The following is a 20,710-nucleotide window of genomic DNA, read 5'->3' as shown; positions in this document are numbered from 1 at the left end:
CACGAAGTTATTTTCACTCTCAAGTTCTCAGGGTCCCACACTACGGAGGCTCTTACTGTCGCATTCAGAATCAGAAAGCCTTTATTAGTCCCCCGGAGGTGAAATTTCATTTCAGTTACATCCTGTCCAAGAAACATGAAAAAAACAATGACACATAACATGGGAAGTACAGGAACAGGAGAACTGTGGGTCTGCACAATCCAGCGATCAGTGCCCCGTTTACTTAGATAAGAAAAAGGAGAACAAGAGGGAGGAAGAGGCAAAAAAAGCAAATCCCAAACTAGACTCCTGTGTGTGTATGTATGTATGTGTGTGTGTGTGTGTGTGGGGGGGGGGGGGGGGGATTAGATGTGGGATTTGTGGGATTAGGAAAAAAACACCTCAGCACACAAGCAACATAATAAGACATTACAACAAAACTCAAAGACTTGCACATGTGGGAGCGGGTGAGGGTTTTCGGGGGGGAGGAGGTTTCACAGCACAGACACAGAGGGGGCATGCACGCAGCCACATTACGGCGCCTCGCAGCAACCCTCCGTGCTATACTACGACAAGGAAAGGAGGGGGGAGGGAGCCACGAAGGCGTTGAGTTTGAGGGGGGTTTGTGTTATATGTGTCTTCGTGTGTGTGTATGTGTAAGCCCATGTACATCATCTCTGCTCAGTCCCAACCCATTGTCTCTTCCGTCTGATGACTGATGACGAAGACACAGCTGTAGCCATGGAGACGACCTTGGAGAGTTCTGATCCAGAAACAAAGTTCACGGGAGTAGAGGATGTTTGGGGGAGGAGATAGGGCCAGAGCGTCCTGTCTGCATAACATCCAGGAGAGTGGAGAGATGCCGACCTTGAGAAGGCCAGTTATCTTGGGGAGCCAATGAAGATAACAATTTGTTTAGGTTAGGCCAACACTGCAATTTTCGTCTGCCTTGAGTCTTTCTGAGTCTCCCGGTGGCTGTAATTCAAATATATCCAAATTCGGTGGTCAATTTGATCCGAGCTGAGCTGACAACTTCTCCAAGTTGGAATCCACCCTGTGAAGGAGTTCAGAATTCGCATCCAGCTAGCGATTTTGATGAAGAATCGCATCCAGTTTGCGACCGATCTCACTTATTGCTTGAGTCTGAGTGTTGACAGCCCTGCACATTCCCTCAACCATGATGGGCAGCCTCTCGGTAGCCAAGTGTCCTGCCATCAACTTCCGAACTTTGAGATAAATCAGGAAGCTGCTAACTCCAGACAGCAGAAAGCCTGTTATCATAAATCCAAATGTGTAGACATCTTCAACATCCTCAACGGAAAGGATCGACAGGCACACGACCCTCCACCTCTCCCAGGAGTCCATCGTGTATCCGGCTGCAAACGTTCCGTCAGGGCAGGAGGGCTCACCTTGACCCAGTCTCTTTGTCGAGAAAATTTGGTCGATTGCATTGAGAGACCAGCTAATCAAATCCATGATTTTGGGTTTTCGGAGAGAATGCAGAGAGAGGCTCCAATAGATCATACACAGACAGCACAAGACAAGAGCAGCAGCAGCAGGGCAGATAAGGGCAGGGAGGGAGCAAGAGAAAAAGCGTCCACCTTCGTTGAGAGCCAGAAGAGAAAAAAAAAAGCACCACATTCAAAGCAAGGGAAGTCTTAAAGGAAAAAGTGCACATTTTTCTAAGGGATAATGTGAAAGGCCATGAGGGATGCATGTCATTTCAAATACTCCCATCCTGCCTATTACCGACTTCAAAGTATTCAGAAACACCCGGGCCAGCCTATCAACCCACCAGCTACAGTAATATACATATGCTACAGCTTCTACGGGGCATGTTTCTCTATTGAAAATATTATTACCCTACTTGCCTCCTTTGAAGAGCTCATGCAACAGATCAGCTAATCAAATGCATTGCCTGCATATGTTATACAATCCATCAGAGCTTTAACTTGTCTTCTTGAGAAAACAGCAGAGACTGACCATTGTGCAAAAACGGTGAAAGCCATGTTGCAATCCAGAGGAACTTCCATGACATGACCATGATCTGAGCGTCTGTATGCCATCGCTACAATCCATGATCCAAGGTGAGAGAACTTAATTCACACATACTTCACATTTGTGTGTGTGTGTGTGTGTATGTTTGTGTGTCCATCTGTGTTGCTGTTGGAGTGAATTAAATTGCAGGCGAGAAAGGAGGCAAATGAGTATTGAAAAAGTTTCAATTCAGAATCAACTGAAAATTCAAGTTACCAATTTTTGATAACACTATAAACTTAAAGCATGGCTACAAAAAGCATAAAATTAATTATTTTTTTCTTTTTGTTGTTTGTCAATAAAAAAGATATGAAGAGAGAGGTTTCACTGACACACTCAAGCCACAGATATGTGGACTACTTTTTGATGTCCTGGCCACCGGACTAGAGCACCACAATGGTTACTTAAAACAATATTTTGTCTGTAGCCTTTTCTGTTGTAGTTTTGTCATCTCAGTAAATACAATTTTTGTGTTTAGCTTTTATTCTCATTTCTGTTATAGAAAAATGTATTTATTTTATTCCACAGGAAAGCTATAGTTGTTAAACTCTAAGCTGCTTCGTAAGCTGCTGTGGTTTAAGTTATTATACTGTGCATTGTTATTATTTTGTTGCATTTTTCTGTGTTATGTGTTGTTTGTGAGTTTCCTTCTAGTTCTGCAGTGGAGGTGTGGCCAGGCTGTTTGGAGGGCAGACGGTGCACCTTATTCTCATTCACTGATTTCTGTCCTATTTAAGCAGCATGGCGGAGATGTCTCGCCACCAGATTGTTCGAGCTTCATGCTAGACTTTCCAGCCATTCCTTGTCTCTTGCATTCAAAGTATCCTAGTCCTGTTCCTCGTTGCCTGTGAGTGTATTTCATTTTCTGTTTAGCTGGTTATCCATAGTGTGTTTTCCTAGTTTTGTTTTCTTGCTATATTGTGATTTGGTTCCTACCAGCTTTCCAGGGTGTAGTTGATTATTTTGTTTAAGGCTGTTTTTGTGTTTAGGAGATTGCGTTTGCTGTTTGTTCTTTCTTTACTATTGTATAGCATTTTTTTTCATTCATGTAAACAGGTGACAAACAGGAACTGGGTCCCCGGGTGCTGGTCAGATGGCAGCCCACCGCTCCTGGTCTGCTGCGGAGGAAGGACGACCAGGATGGGATAAATACGGAGGACAAGTTTCACCACTCGCATGGCGTGTGTGTGCATGAGCATGTAAAAATTGTCTGACCAATAAAGGGGATTGTCCCTCCAATTCTTCTTCTTAAAAAAAAATAATAATAAATAAACCGCTTGGTATTTAAACAGCTCCCTTCCTTTCTGTGCTTTGTGTCTGTCCCCTTGGGTCCGAACAGTTGTGTCATATGTTGCAACAGTTGTCAATTCATGATTCTCATTCACAAAATGGTAAATGGACTGTATTTATATAGTGTTCCTCTAATCTGATGATCACTCAAAGTGCTTTTAGAGAATAAGTGTGCATTCACCAATTCACATACACATTCGTATGGCGGCTAAGCCACCTCCTTCATTCACACACACTCTCATACTGATGGCGCAGGATCGGGAGCAATTTGGGGTTCAAAGGCTTCAAATAGACCCAGTGATTGGTGATCAGCCTCGGCCGATACTGCTTGCAACAATCATTGACCGGCCCAGTCCTGATTGACGCACCCTTGGCACTAATCCTGCCTATGGGGCGTTAATGGTAATAATACCATAAATAAAAATATACCATGCTTCATAACCACTACTGCCCCTGCTTTCTGTCCTAGCGTAATTATTGGAGCAAATTGTATGTTGCTTCGCAACTGTATTTACCATTTAACTAGTCATGCTCATTCATGTAGCCTGAGTCATCTGATCATGAGATATGAGAGACATTTTCAGTGAGATTAGAGAGTAATTTGGCTACATCAATAATGTTAGTTTTTTCATTTACTTGAAGAGACTTTGATATGTTGGGCTCACATCTGATCTGGGGCTGTGATGGGAAATAGGACTTGGGACATATGGACTGGAATGATCAAAGCTGAAAGACACTATAACATGTTGACACTATAATTACTTTTTAAAAGAATAGACATGGTTCACACATATCTGATCTGTAGATGTATATGCCAAGTCACAATGTAACAGACAACAAGCAAACTATATGATTTTACTTGGTGATGCACTTAAAAGAGTATAATATTAATTTAACTTTCACGTGATCACACTTGAGAAAGAGAGGAATGTTATCCTGGCATATGTGCAGCAGAACATAATCATCAGCAGATAATGATGCAGAGTGCTCGTATTTTACCTTTTTTCTTTTGCTTTTTAAGTTACTTAAGTTGCTGTTCAAGTAGATATTTTTGTACTCTTACTCAACTCGTTATTTTGAGGACTACTTTTCGTTTTAACAAAGTAACAGTACTTTCACTTGAGAAAAGCTTTGGCAACTCTACCCACCTACAACTACTGCTGTTTTCAAATGTGATTTTTTTTTTTTAAGACCCAGTTAAGAAGGAGAGGATGTAAATTCAAATATTAAACTTTGTACATTTTAAGCATATCCCTGTAACTTCCCTTAAAAATCTGGATTTCTACAGATGATTTTATTGGCTAATAATTATAGCAAGTGAAGTACAAATAAAAGTGACTTACTTCTGTGTTGCAGATATCCAGTGGAAAGGTACTGCTTCATGTCTTGGTTAAAGGCTTCTTCATAGACTTTCTGTCGTTCTTTCAGTTTCTCCTGCATGACATGCTCCAGCTCTGCCACCTTCTGAACATGCTTAGATTTCAGTTCCACTACAAACAGACAACAGCAGTATTAGTCAGTCTGCCTGCTGCTGGCATTTTAAATGATGAACAGCTTTACCATCGTTCAGAACATAGAGCACAAATTCCAGTCAATTCATCAACTTGAAACACTACATCAAAAAGTCAACTTAACTTTATTGATAATAACTACAGGGAAAAGTAGTTTCTCACATGGATGATGTGAGTGTTAACTTCTTAATATTAAACTTCCTAAGAGAACTATTGCTAAACAAAATTATTTTAAAAAACAAATGCCATATGTTTACACAGGCTCCTTTTGTCTAAGGCTACATTTTGTCTACACAGCCCATGCCATTCAATGTGACAAATATACAAAAATAGAGAAATTACAAAAGAGGCAAACATATTTTCACAGCACTGTAACAAGGTATAGTAGGTATTGTTCAGTAATCACAAATGTGTATTGCACATCAGTAATGCCTAGTGACAGTAGAGCAGCTCACCTTCAAGTGCGTCCACCTCCCTCCTGTTACAACACAAAAACCAGACAAGTCTCCGTTAAAAACCAAAAATCACCACAGGTGTGAGCATTATGTCATTCAGTTTCTCTGACCAATCAAACTGTATCATGTTCCCTTATCAAGCAGGGAGGACAAAAAGTTAATGGTGATATCAGACAAAAAGACACCGAGGCAGAACAAACTAGAGAAATACATGAAATACAGAATAAGACAGCATCAGTGTGTTGGAACGTTTTCCATTAAGCATTTATTGACATTGGCATCTGATGGCCCTTTTTGGCATTGCATGTATTTCAATGCATATATTTTGTTCATTTGCCTTGTAGATGGTATCTGTTTGATATTACATGTTGTTCAGTAATAACACTTCCTGTAAAGCACAGAAGGAGAGTGTTAGATAGGAGTTGCTGGCAAATAGTGCCACAATTTAATAATAATGTTCCTCATCCAGGCAGTGTACGATGTGCTTCCAAGACCATCAAACCTGCACATATGGGGTATAGCCGAGACATCAGTATGCCCACCGTGTTCCAAGCAAGGAACCCTGGAACATAGCTGCTGCACCAGGGCACTTGGAGATGGATGGTACCGCTGGAGGCATGACCAAGTTCTTAAGACCATCGCTGAAGTCATCAGCAAAGGACTTGGGTGGGCGAAGCAGTTCCGGCCCTCCAAGAAAACCATCACCTTTGTCAGAGCTGGGGAGCAGCCAACACCTGCCAGAAGAACATCTGCAGGGATCCTGACCTCGGCAAAAGACTGGCAGCTGTTGGTGGATCTTGAACATCAGCTGAAATTCCCCAGCCACATTGCAGTCACCACCCTGCGACCAGACACTGTCCTTGTGTCTGAGTCCAGCAAGCAGGTAGTGCTGTTGGAGCTGACCATCCCATGGGAAGACCACCTGGAAGAAGCCTTTGAGAGGAAGCTCTCCAAGTACACGGGACTGGTCAGTGACTGTCAGCAGGCTGGTTGGAGAGCAAGGTGTCTCCCAGTGGAGATTGGATGCAGGGGCTTTGCAGCCTGCTCCCTGACCAGAGTCTTTAGCAGTTTGGGCATTGAGGGCGAGAGAAGGAGGAGAGCCATCCGCAGTGCCACTGATGTGGCAGAGAGGGCCTCAAGATGGCTGTGGCTCAAGAGAGGAGAGCAATGGAGTCACGGTAGCTTGGTAGCCATCTGGACACAAGCTGGGGTCTGATCATCCCCGAATGGGTCACCTGGAGGAGGGCGTATGATATTGAAATACCCGAAACGTGATGACACCAGGCACATGACTGATGATGTGTCCAGAGGCATCAACAGATGTATGTATGCAGCTCAACATAAAATTGTAAAGAATTTGGGGATTCCATTGTCCAGTACACAATGTCATTAAAAGATTCAGAGAATCTCAAGAAATCTCTGTATGCAAGGGACTCAATTCAATTCAATTCAATTCAATTCAATTTTATTTGTATAGCGCCAAATCACAACAGAAGTTGTCTTGGACAAGGCCAAAAACCAAAATAGTGGATGGCCATGATCTTCAGGCCCTCAGATGGCACTACATTGATCATTGCATGGGCTCAGGAACACTTCCAAAAACCACAGTCCACAAATGAAAGATGAAACTCTTCCATGTTCTTTCCAAAGAGGAAACCATACATAAACCAGGTTCAGAAACGCTGCTGCCTTCTCTGTTGCTGAGCTCATTTAAGATGGACTGAGGCAAAGTGGAAAACTTTCCTGTCTTAATAATGTAAAAATTTCATATTCTTAGTGGAAATGTATTATTTCAGCCAGACAATGCCAAACCACAGTCTGCACATATTACAACAGCATGGCTCCATAGTAAAAGAGTTGGAGCGCTAAACTGGCCTGCCTACAGCCCAGACTTGTTACCAATTAAAATGTCTGGCACATTATGAAATGCGAAATACAATTAAGGAGACCCCGAACTGTTGAACAGCTGAAATGGTACAAGAAAGAATGAGAAAATGTTCCACTTTCAAAATTGCAGCAATTGGTCTCAATTCCCAAATGCTTACAGTGTTAAAAGAAGAAATTGTGCTACACAGTAGTAAACATGACTCTGTCCCAGCTTTTTTGAAAGGCATCAAATTCGAAAAGAGGAATATAGCTCAGAGCTGCTCCTTGTGCCTGCTCATCCACTCAGAGGGGACGCATGCTGCTCTGCTAATTATCCCTCCACCTTCCACTCAAATTTCTGAGTAGCAACTGAGTAGCTATAAACACTTTTTTCAAGCAGAAAGTATATATTCAAAACACACTTAGGCCTATGTTACAAGGAGAATAAAAAAAAGCCATTTGTAAAATTAACTGAATTAACAGGCCTAATTAAATGAAATATATATATATATAGGCTAAAAGAGATAATTAATGCAACTTAAACTAAATAAACTATTAGGCTAATCCTGTTGTAGATGGCGCCGCACTAGTGGCAGCTTGTTACAGCAGCTCCCGCTTTAAGCTGCTGCGGGCAGAAAGGACGAGGGAGAGTGGTAAGAGGAAAGGAGAAGGGCTGGAAGTGTTTGTGAATGGCAGATGGTGTAATTCTGGACACATCACTATTAAAGAACAACTTTGCTGCAAGGACAATGAACTGTTAGCAGTTAGCATGAGACGGGAATTCTCGAATGTTAGCGTGATAGCTGCGTATATTCCCCCCTCTGCTAACGCTTATGCAGCCTGTGATGTTCTCCACTCTGTCACAAGCAGGCTGCAGACAGAGCACCCACAGGCCCTCCTTCTTATCTTTGGGGAATTTAATCATGCCTCTCCATCCTCCACTCTGCCCACATTCACCCAGTACGTTACATGTTGCTCTAGAGACACTGGATTTGTGTTATGCCAACACCAAGAGTCATACACTTCATCACCCCTTCCTCCCCTGGGAAGATCTGACCACAACCTGGTTCATCTCCCAAAATAAGGATGAGCTGAAGGCTGTGCAGAGGAAGCTGAGAAGGAAGATCAGAGAGGGGAAAACACCTACAGGAGGAAGATGTAGGATCAGCTGCAGCAAAAAAAAAGAAAAAAAGAAAAAAAATGTCAGTGGAGTCTGGAGAGGCCTAAAAAACATACTCCTCAATAGATTTGATCAGTCATCTGCCCCTCCCCCAGCCCAGTCATTCATGCTGCAGCCCCCCCTTCTGCACCCAGTGTACCCAACTCCTCCAACGGAAACATGGCTGACTGCGCTGACTCCAGACACGGACCTGGCACTGGACGGCTTCAAGCTGCTGCGGGCGGGTCCTCCCCACCTCCCCCTCCCCCTCTACAACACTCAACTCACGGCCACCCCCCACTGCTCATCTCATCAACCCAACCCCCCACCCACACCCTCCAGCACGCAGCCCCCCTGCTCCAACCTGTCCCTCACAACAACCCAGTTGAGAAACAGCTCCGGACGATCAAGTGGAGGAAGGCTGCAGGCCCAGACGACATCAGCTCCAGGCTCCTCAAGTCCTGCGCAGATCAGCTGTGCATGTTCAATCTGAGCCTGAAGCTGGGGAGAGTGCCACAGCTGTGGAAAACATCCTGCGTGGTACCGGTGCCCAAGACTCTGCACCCCAAGGACCTCAGCAGCTACAGGCTGGTGGCACTAACATCCCACCTAATGAAGACCCTAGAGCGGCTGGTCCTTGTTCATATCCGCCCCCTGGTGAGCCCATCGCTGTATCCACTTCAGTTTGCCTACCAGCCTGGCATCGGGGTGGATGACGCTGTCATCTTCACAAACCAAGGTGAACCATCTCCTCACACACTGGATTCTGGACTATCTCACCAACCATCCACAGTATGTGAGGACCCAGGACTGTTTGTCCGACACGGACAAACAGCAGCATGGGGGCATCTGCAGCATGGGGGCCCTGCAGGGAACGGTCCTGTCTCCGTTCCTCTTCACCCTCTACACTGCAGAATTCTCATACAACACACCCACCTGTCACCTGCAGAGTTCTCTAATGACTCTGCAATCATCGGCCTCATCTCATTTTATGACACTGTGGCGGCATCAGCCATCTTTCATGGAGTGGTTTGCTGGGGGAGCAGCATCTCGATGGCTGACAGGAAGAGACTTGACAAACTGATCAAGAATGCCAGCTCTGTCCTGGGATGCCCCTTCGACTCGGTGGAGGTGGTAGGAGAGAGGAGGATGATGGCTAAGCTGTCATCCATGATCGAGAACAACTCCCATCCCCTGCAGGACACTTTAACAGCCACAGACTGCTTCACCCAAAGTGTGTGGAGGAACACTATTGCAGGTCCTTCCTGCAGCCGTCAGATATTACAACCAGTAGTGCTCCCAGTAGATCACACACTCACCAAGACTTCCAAATTGAATGCACTATTATACACATCAACTGTGTTCACTTATAGTGTGAAAATATTTAGCTCAGGTGAGTTTCTACTTAAGGTGCAATATATCAATCTTTCAATCAGGTGTATTATTACTTCTCTGTGCAATATCATATTTTGCGCATGCGTTGGCATTGCGTCGGCGTTGTGTCTCTCCACCAAACACCTCTGTCAAAACAGCCTTTTTCTGACATTTTAAGCAATATTTTTATGGCACACCATTTAGATCTTGTTTCTTTTTAACTACTCCTCCTAACCAGAGAGACAATTTTAGTAGTCAGACGCCTTGATCTTAATCAAACTAAACTTGCTGAGCACAGCTCAGCTAGCCATGGCTCCACTTACCTTGCCACCTGGCTGTCAAAGCTGTTTTGCCCTTGGCAGGAAAATCACTGACCTGGAGCAGAGGATTTCCCCTCTCTACAAAATCCAGGAAGCTGAGAGACACTTGGACACAATCCTCTTTGGCCCTGCACAAGTCTCTGCCTCCAGTAAAGAGCTTGAGGCCACAGCTCCCTACTCGGGAGCACAGTGTGCTATTACGGCCCCGGCCGCAAGTTCCACTCCACCCGCTGCTGCTTCTGCTCTGGCCGCTACTACCGCTGCCTCGATACTTCGCTCTACGCAGGCCGCTGGGACCGCTCCATCCACCTGTCCTGAGGACCCCTGGTTCCAGCTCGGGGCTAAACCCAAGGTCCCAGTCAGCTCCACTCCTTTACACCCGGACAACTGGGTGGTTGTCGGTGATCGCAAAAGGAGGGAGAGGCTGTCACTCCATGCTCCCACAACCTGTGACATCCAGCTTCAAAATCGTTTTAACATCACCTGGACTCACACAAATTTCCACCACTGGCTGGGAACCTGGGTCCTTCTTCCTCACCTCCCAGGATTTTAAATGATTTCAGCGGATCTCCACCGCTCCTGCCTATCCCAGTGATCGCACCTAGGCGAACAACTCGCCCCACACCCCACCGAGCACAGCAGAATTTCACCCCGGCTCCGCGGGGCTCTTCTCAATGGTCTTCATCCCGGTCCTGAAGGAGGCCGTGCTCCGGCGTTCCGGTGGTCTTCCTCATCCGGAGCCAGTGGGGAATCCCTCTCTCAGGTACGATAAAACATCCCCCACACCGCATCCGTCTGTCCGGACGCACAGTGCTGACCACAGTTCATCCAGCCACGGGACCTCACAACCTCCATCACTTCGTCCCCTCTTCCCTCCAAACACTTTTGTCGTGGGCGACTCAATAACCCGGGGAATTTGCTTCTTCAACGCAGCCACTCACTGCTTTCCAGGAGCCACAGTCCCAGTAATCCTGGAGAAACTTCCCGCTCTGCTGCGGTCACCCCCCCCCTCCATAAACCGTGTCTTAGTACACGTGGGCTGCATTGACACCGCACAGAAGCCGTCTGAGCTGATCAAAAAGGATTTTAACAACCTTTTTAACATCTTAAACAACTGTGGTAAGTCCGTTTTTATCAGCGGTCCTCTCCCCACACTGCCCCATCACGGAGCATGGCGTTTCAACAAGCTACTCTACCTAAACACTTGGCTACAGTCCGCCTGTAGAGCTTTTAACGTTGGTTTTATTGACAATTTTAACCTGTTTTGGAACTGTCCCTCCTTCTATAGGGCCGACGGAGTTCACCCCAACAGGCTCGGCAGCCGAATGCTAATGGCTAATATTCACCACGCCGTCCAGTATGCTCCACGAGACTGACTGTTTAGCTGTCACACCCCCTTCCCAGATTCTCCTTCTCCGTCCACACCAGCTGTTCACAGTACTATTACACTCACTAGCCCCCCCCTACAGTCCACAGTTGTCACTACCACCTAAACCGGACATCTTCACTATACAAACCATTACAGGCAGACGTTTTCCTCGGACTCACAGACAGAATGCTTTTAACAGAGATAACCTCATACACCCAGACATTTTATCTCCCTATGGTCAAAAGCGCACGTTCAGCACAAACATTAACCTGGCTGTGCTGAACATGCGCTCTCTTTTAAGCAAATCTTTTATCACAAATGACCTGATTTTAGACAACAAGTTAGATGGGTTACTTTTAACAGAAACATGGTTTGGCACAGAGGCACCAGTTGTTCTCACTGAGGCTTGCCCATCAAATTTTAACTTTTTATTCTCCACCAGGGGAAGCAAGAAAGGAGGCGGGACTGCATCAATTTTTAATAATATTTTATTGTCAAAGGAAGTCTTTTTTAACAGTTATTCATCTTTTGAGCATCACGCCATTGTTTTTAGCAGTCCTCCTGTTCTCTGCATCACTGTTCATAGACCACCTCATCATTCCACTGCTTTTATCAGTGAATTTTCAGAGCTTTTATCAATCATACACACCTCCTATAATAGAATTTTAATAACTGGCGATTTTAACCCGCACGTGGATAACACCTCAGACTCACTGTCCAGAGAATTCTTAAACTTTTTAAATTGCATGGATTTTAACCAGCATCTGGTCATAACCTATGGCCTCTCCACTGGTGTGTCCTCTGTTGTTGACCAGGCTGTGTCTGACCATTACTGTGTGCATTTTAACCTCGCCAGTTTTAACCATCAGGACGCCCCGGTGAGAACAGTGAGGAAACACCACCTAACTTCTGAAGTGGCTGCAAATTTTATCGAGATTTTACAGACCACTCCTGAGTCATTCTTACCTGCACCCTGCGATTTTATTGTTGACAATTTTAACAGGAAATTTCGATTAATTTTAGACTCTGTGGCTCCACTTTTAACAAGAACGGTAAAAACAAAACGTTTACCCCTGTGGAAAAGGAAAGATGAGATTAAAATATCAAAAAGACTGTGCAGGATTGCAGAGAGAAGGTGGAGAAAAAACAAACTCACAGTTCACTATGAAATATTCCGTGAACAACTCAAATTGTACAATAAAACAGTCAAATGGGCAAGAATATCCCATTTCTCAAACCTCATCTCAAATAATAAAAACAACACAAAATTACTTTTCTCCACCTTCGATCTTTTAACTAACACCACTTTAAGAAAAAGAATCCCCAGAGACACCAACGGACGCCCTCTGCGGGGACTTTGCAGACCACTTCAGAAGTAAAATCGAAGACATCAGAACCAGTTTTTTATCACATCAGAACGTAACTTTTAACACACCTGAACAGTCGATTTTACCTGAGGAAACACTGGAGAGTTTTGCCCTGGTCGATGCGAGGACACTTGGTCGAGTTTTCTCCCAGGTAAATCCAACAACCTGCCTTTTAGATCCAATTCCCACATCACTTTTAAAGACGTTTTATGGATTCTTTGAGGAACAGATTTTAAATATAGTAAATTGCTCTCTTCAGACGAGTGTCTTCCCTGCTGCGTTCAAAACGGCAGTGGTGAAGCCCCTTCTGAAGAAGAGCAATTTAGACCCCAGCATTCTTAATAACTACAGACCCGTATCCAACTTACCCTTTTTCAGTAAGATTTTAGGGAAAGCTGGTTTTTAACCAACTAAATTATTTTTTAAATACTAACAACATTTAAGAGAAATATCAGTCTGGTTTTAGAGTGAACCACGGTACCGAGACAGCCCTCTTAAAGATTTTAAATGATATCAGGGGGGTATTCCAGAAAGCGGGTTATGTGAAAACTCAGTAAGTTAACCCTGAGATGAGGGAAACTCTGAGTTTTCCGTTCCAGAAAGAGAGGTAACTGAAACTCTGAGTCAGTCACCATGATAACAGACTCTGTGAATATAACCTGCTCACTGGCAGGTTTACTTTAAGAAACCCTAAGTTTCTTCCTGTCTCCTCCCACATGAAGAAAGCTGTTAGATATGGATTGCCCGTTCATTCCCCATCCGATTGATATCAAAGCCCAACTGATTCAAAATGCTTTACGTCGCGAGAGAATCTTCCGACCCAGATTAGATGTCCCGTCATTTCCAGAGGAATATCTGTTCGAGCGCTACCGCTTTTCATCAAACGGTATAATTTATCTCAATGACATTCTCCAGTCATACATCACCAACCTCACACACCGCGGACATGTGCTCACATCACAGCAAATTTTACGCATAGCGCTACGTTTTTCTTTTTGCAAACGGTAGTTTTTTGTACAATATTGAGGATGCAGAGCACTTCAGAAAGGCAACAGTGTGTAGAACTGTGAGGAATGTGATCCTCGCACTGAAACGCCTGTTACCAATGATGGTAGTGAATGGTGACTGATGTAGAAATCACATATTCTTTTATGTTAAATTATGATATACATTCTGCTGCAACCTCAGAGTGGGTTCAGTAGCTTAATTAGCTGTCACTTTGCAGGGCTTCCAAATGTGATAGGATGCATAGATGGGACACAAATTCCTATTACAGCGCCTGCAGAAAACGAAGGGCACTATGTGAAAAGAAAATCCTTCAGAGCATCAATGTCGAGGTTTATGACCTACCATCTTAAAAATGATGTACGTACATGAAAATGTATACATTACAATACACTGTCACTCATGTCATTCTCTGCACTGTGAAGATCAGATGTGATGCAGCTTACATCATTACAAATGTAGAAGCCAAGTGGCCTGGCTCTGTACATGACTCCCAGATCTACTGGGAGTGTAGTCTGAGCAACAGATTTGCACGAGGTAAGGAAGCTAAAACTTTGTACAAATGTTCTTTGTCTCCCTTTTTAATGCGCTCAAATATGTCCTCTATGGAGTGTTTGATGGCTACCTACTGGGGGGTCGAAGCTATCCATGTCAGCCCACTCTGTTGACCCCTTACCCTGAGTCTGAGCTGGGGCCCCAACAATGTTTTAATGTGGCCCACTGCAGGACTGGAGCCTGGGTTGACATGGCCATAGGCATACTCAAATCCTGGTTCCAGTGCCTGCATAATCTCAGGGTCACCCCAGAGAGGGCATGTGACATCATTGTGGCATGTGTTGTTCTCCATAATATTGCAACTATTAGAGGAGAGCAACACCCTGGCGTACAAATTAATGACCCTGAGGATAGCCATCCCATCCACCCTGCAGACGTCCAGGATGGAAGGGCTGTAAGGGACCTAAACAGCAGAAACTACTTTTGATTAAAACAGTCAAATAATGACAAATTCACATGTGGTTTGGTCTTCTTTATTCCCTAAAAGTACAAAAGCAGCAGTTAGGATTTATAATATAGTTCCATCCATTAACATATTTCACCTGTGAAGTGCATCCACCTCAAGTGGCGTTCCAGTAATAGAATTTCAAGGTCTGTTTTTCTAATCTGGCGATCCAGATAGGCCATTTCCTTTTCACTTTTCTCTATACGTTTGATGAGGTGGACTCTATACAACTCCTTCACTGGTAACTGGGAAACACATGGACGACATTTAAATCCTACAGTTCTACATACAGATTTGACATGGTATTGACCAAAAATCTGACTGTATCAAGCTGCCCTAAGGAAGTTGATGGACCCTCCTCCTGGTGATGCCCAGCCGCTCTGTTGAAGGACAAGAATGTGCTGGTTGTTTGTCCATTATCTATGCTCATCACTTCAGTGTACACGTCAAACTCCAAATTCCACTCCAGAATGTAAAGGAATGTAAATAGGCAGAGCACCGCCAGTAGTTATACATAATATTAAGACACACTTCAGTAGGCCTCTCTGGATCACTCCCTGTGGCAGCAGACAGTGTTTCATCATCATCATCATCATCCTCCTGTGATGAAGAAAAAGATACTGTTTCAGAATACTTTGGTGGTGGATGTGGCCCTCCACCCATTTTTCAGGCCTCTGCCTTCTCTCTGTTGCCTGAGCAGAACTCAAATGTTAATCTTTTTTTAAATTAGTATTTTACTGAGTGTTCGTGGACGCATCGTCACATTTTACATGACTTCAATACGTATAAAATAAAAATGTGTAAACATTGTATCAAGTGTTAATCTACTAAGTGGGATATTAAGTGAGATGACGTGTTAAAACAACATGTTGTTAGGGGTTTAAATTACTACTTGAAGTCGCCACTGAATTAATATTCACTTTGTTTAATAGCCTAAGTCAATTAAAAAAAATAAAATTAAAATCAAAGTGAGGTACAATCATAGCCTAGCAAAATATGCCTTACCTTTTTGAATGATGTTTTTATATTTCATTTTTTGCTGCTTCTTTCTCTGCTGTTGGATTGCACCTAAATGAAAATCAGATTTTATTCCTACTTGTATTCATAACTGTATGCTACGATCTTAAGTACAGTTAAGTGTTAAGTCAATAGAACAGTACATTCAGACTTACGTGTTGACTCTTGTAGCAGTTTTCTCCCATGCCGTTTCTCTCTCCTTCGCTGCTGCAGCGGTGATATATTTACGCCGAAATATGTGCTCGAACTTTTTTTTTTCAGTTGTCATGGTGACTCATGGTATCAGGGCTCTATTGATGATGGCTTTTTACAGTGGTTGTGCACGCGCACAACTCAAGGTTAACATACTCAGAGTTGATTGAACTAACTCAGATCAGCTGTTCTGGAACTGGATACTCAGAGTTCCCCATCTCAGAGTAAGTCAACTCAGAGTTCAGGGATAAACTAAGAGTTTGCCTACCTGGATTACCCCCCTGGTGTAATGCGGACTCACAAAAACTCACAGTCCTGGTGCTACTGGATCTAAGTGCTGCTTTTGATACAGTAGATCACCACATTGCATTAAACAGACTCAGAAACCTGGTGGGCCTCTCTGGTACTGTTTTTAATTGGTTTTACTCCCGTGAAATGAAGTGTGGGGTGCCCCAATGGTCAATTTTAGGTCCAGTACTTTTTAATCTTTACATGCTTCCCCTTGGGGATGTCATCAGGGGACACGGCATCAACTTCCACAGCTACGCTGATGATACACAGCTTTACATTGCCGTGTCTCCTGATGACATGGGGCCTATTGATACCCTTTTAAAATGTATTTTAGACATTAAGTCATGGATGGCAGAAAACTTCCTACAGCTCAACCAGGATAAAACAGAAGTTTTAGTTATTGGTCCTGAAGGCAAGAGAGAGAGACTTTTACCAAAACTACAAGGTTTTACACCCTCACAATCTGTTAAGAACCTGAGCGTCATTTTGACTCTGAGCTTAGTTTTATTCCTCACATCAAAAGTGTAACAAAGATAGGTTATTACAATCTTAAATATACAGCCAGCGTCCACCCGTTTCTCTCTCAGGCTAACACGGAGGTGCTGATGCATGCTTTTATCTCCTGCTGTCTAGATTACTGTAATGCCCTGCTCTCTGGTCTTCCCAAAAACAGTATCTATAACTTACAATTACTCAAGAACTCAGCCGCATGTGTGCTGACGAGGACCAGAGGGCGGGAGCACATTACACCGGTTTTAGAATCGCTGCATTGGCTCCCCGTGTGCTTCAGGATCGACTTTAAGGTGCTTTTATTAGTTTTTAAGCGGTCTTGGGCCATCTTATTTATCTGACCTGTTCTTATCATATCAGCCCTCGCGGATCCTGAGGTCCTCTGGCACAGGCCTTTTTATTGTACCAAGGGTTCGGACCAAAGCCCACGGGGAGGTCCGAAGCTTTGGAACAGCCTGCCAGAGTACATCAGGACCGCAGAGACCGTTGATGTTTTTAAAAGGAAGCTCAAGACTCACCTTTTTAGTTTGGCTTTCAATTGATTTCTAATACTCTTTTAATTCAGACATGTTTTACCCTAGCCCATTGTCTTTTAGTTTTTAGGTCCTTTTATTTTATTCAATTTTAGGTTATACAACAGCTTTTTCTCATTTTTTCCTCTTTAACTGTCTCACTTCTTGACCGAACAACATCAACCACTTATACAATACAAATGTTAACAAATCCTGACAATTTAACACTTTTTCACTTTCTCTCTTTCCCTCTTATTTTCCACTCCCCTTCTTTCTGTTGCTCAGTGAGAGAATTGAGCTGTAGCTTTTCCTGCCATGAAGATGGTGAGCTGGTGTCCAAAGCAGAGACTAACAATCATCAAAGTTAACAATCAGCTTATCAACAAAGTCAACAAAAGAAGACACATCTCTCTGTCCCTGAACCTGGTCCTGCACTGCCGGAAAGTGGGCACAGTCTCCATGCAGGTTTTCGCTGAACACCTCAAGTTTCCTCTGAAAGGAGTGAACAGCTGTTATCAGTTCACCAATGGAATTGTTCTTGCCCTGTAGCTTCATATTCAGATCATTCAAATGTGAAGTGATATCAACCAAAAATGCCACATTATCCATCTTTTTCTCATCTTTTAAAAACAAAGAAAACTGTGCTGCCTTCTGACTTTTCAGCTTTTGCTTTATTTTGTTACACAGCTCTTCTTGTTGTTTTCCCTCATATAAGGTTTCAGCTACTGTACTCATGCACTCCTTGACAACCCCCCCATCAGTAAATGTTTTTTTGTGTTGACCTAAAATCCAAGCAACACTGAGGGAACATTCATGAGCACGTTGTTGGGCAGTGAATGAATGGGTGAAGATCCTGGTGAACTGATCATACTGGGCTCTCAGACGGCTTATTTTCTGCAACCTCAGTTCAGATTTAAGCGGGTATGCTCAGTCGAAATCTTTGTGTTTTGTGTCATAGTGGTGCTTCACATTGTCACTTTTAATGAGCGCTTCGGTCTCTGAGCATATCAGACACAGTGGTTTTGTACTGCTGGGGGGAAGGATGAACAGAAATGAGTCTGTCCATTCTGGATTGAAAGCTCTATTTTCGCTATCAACTTTTCTTTTCTTAGATAGTGCCTTTTTTTTTGTCATCTCCAACTCAATCGTTTGATCGTCTCTGTTTCTCTCCCTGCTTCCGATCGTCTGTCTCTCTCCCTGCTCACTTGTCTGACCGTCTCTGTTTCTATCCCTGCTTCTGATCGTCTGTCTCTCTCCCTGCTCACTCGTCTAACCGTCTTTGTTTCTCTCCCTGTCTCCAAATCACTCGCTCACTCATCTGATCGTCTTCTCTCTCTGTATTGCTCTCTTTATCGTTCTTTCTGTCTCTCTGTCGTCATTTCATCTGTCCTCTTAACTTTTGACTGTGCCGATGTTTACTGCCTGGAATGCAAAGACTTGATTGCCTGAGTAGGATCACATGGCATGGCTTAACTTGTATGCAATTGGTCAGTTCATTGCCTGATCTTATCCAGCGCAGTATGTTTCAGTGGCATTGGTTGTAAACACTAGAAAAGCTGCACCGGTCAAAATAGAAGTATCTCGTCAAAATTCATCTAATAATGAATGGATTATAGATCCGGGTCCGTACACGATTGCTTCGGGGTCCGGACTCGGACCACGGTCCACCAGTTAGAGAACTATGATGTAGACCATTTTAAAAAATGCTTGAACTAGTTCCCGTTTCCTCTCCCCTATGACGGTTGGGCCTCTGAGCACAGTGAAGAAACTTTTGAATTCCTCACTATTTTCTGTTGGAGCTGCTGCTACACCTCTCGCTCTATAAAACACAAATAAACACTTGGTCCGAATTAAATTAAATTAAATTAAATAAACAAGGTTATATTAGGCTATAGGCTTCATTAATTTACTCACTAAAATTCTGACCATAACTTGGCTCACTTTTTGATTTCTTTGCAACATGGTTGCAAAGTATACTGTCATGTTTCTGAGAAATGTGTCTTTTTAGATTCCAGAATGCATCTTTACTGACTGAAACCATGTCGCCACATTCTTTTTCTTGTGCCACATTATTGTCATCCATTAGTCTCATAGGAATAGTACACTTGTATGACCTCTCAGCATCCTTTTTGAAGTACTTTTTAAACTCCATGGTCCAGTTGTCAACATCCAATTTCTAACAGAAAACAGTGTGGCTGGCTGAGCAATTAATTATACACAGATGCATTCTGGGTGAGACATGCTTCAGATGCATGGTGTGAGTAGTGCCAGAGCGAAATTGAAGCAGGATGAAGCAAAAGATAAGGTGATGCTCCAGCTTTTTTGAAAAAACAATCGGCACTCTGGCCAAACTCCACGCATCCTGCTCGCTCCTGATCAGCTCCACTCACATGCTCTGGTTCCGTCAAGTTCAGAATCACCCCTCTTCCTTCCCTGGGCTGCAAGTCCTGCTTTTGTTTGTCTGCCAGTTTAAGTTTTTTCCCATTTTTTCTTATGTGGGGCAGCAGTTTACGGTGCTTCTGAATTGTATTGTCAAATTGACAGGTGTTTTCATTATTTCAACCACACCATATAAATCAACGAGGATCAGCTAATTAATAGAAACATCTCTGTGTGTAATTCAGTACAGAACCAAAATGACTACATCCTCCAAAATGTAAATCATAAAGTTCAATCAGCAACTCTCAAACTGTTCCAACAAAACTTGGACATGAGAACCTTCATGAAGGGAGGATTTAATGCAGGACTGTTGTATTTGGCTGTACTTTTCATCCCATTTTCCACTGTTGCCATTCAGAACAACTGCACACACTCGATTCTGATTTCCTATGTTTTGATTGATTTATTGTTTTATGTCTTATAAGCCATGGCCCATTACTTGGCTGTAATTACATCACGCATGCTACTGATGATGATTCACTCTTGCTGACATACATGGAACACAATAAAGGACTTGTGAATAAATTGCATCAGAAAAAAGGTAAAGCATGGTATTAATACAGTGTCACTTGACATTTTTTGACATTTACTGAAATCAAGCATTAATTGGGGAAAAAAAATTCTATGTATGATAAGTACAGTTTTGTCTGAGGTTTCAGAGGCAGCTTTGGTGATTTGGTCTACCAAAACTTTTATTTTAATAAGCCTGCTGTCATCTTATTTCACTCTCCATAAAGAGAAGATCGTTTTCCAAAAGGCATGTATGAGATTCAGTTGTAATAACTTTTTTCCAATATGCTGGACAATAACTTTGCATGAGTACAGTGCAAATTTACAAATTCCAATTTGAATAAGGATGTATATGATCCAAGTTGTAACAAACTAGAATTACCACCTCACAGTTTTATGCCTCCACCAACCAGTCAAGTGGCATTCACATCTGAGCCTGTTAAGACTCATATATGCAGTGAAGACTTTGAAGCAATTTAATGAAAGATATAAAGAGTCTTCTTTTAG

General features: G+C 43.3%; 1 protein-coding gene across 1 annotated transcript in view; it reads right to left on the bottom strand.

The window, feature by feature from the left end:
• Positions 1–20,710, bottom strand: part of dtnbp1a (dystrobrevin binding protein 1a) — a 58,411-nt gene that overhangs the window by 18,492 nt on the left and 19,209 nt on the right. The window contains exons 6-7 of the mRNA XM_070966160.1: positions 5,273–5,295; positions 4,650–4,796 (exon numbers count right to left, since the gene is read on the bottom strand). Coding sequence (XP_070822261.1) covers positions 4,650–4,796; positions 5,273–5,295 — 170 coding nt within the window. The remainder of the gene's footprint in view (positions 1–4,649; positions 4,797–5,272; positions 5,296–20,710) is intronic.

This window comes from Chaetodon trifascialis, chromosome 7 (assembly GCF_039877785.1).
Source record: "Chaetodon trifascialis isolate fChaTrf1 chromosome 7, fChaTrf1.hap1, whole genome shotgun sequence".
NCBI lineage: Eukaryota > Metazoa > Chordata > Actinopteri > Chaetodontiformes > Chaetodontidae > Chaetodon > Chaetodon trifascialis.
This window is presented reverse-complemented; position numbering and strand designations above follow the sequence as displayed.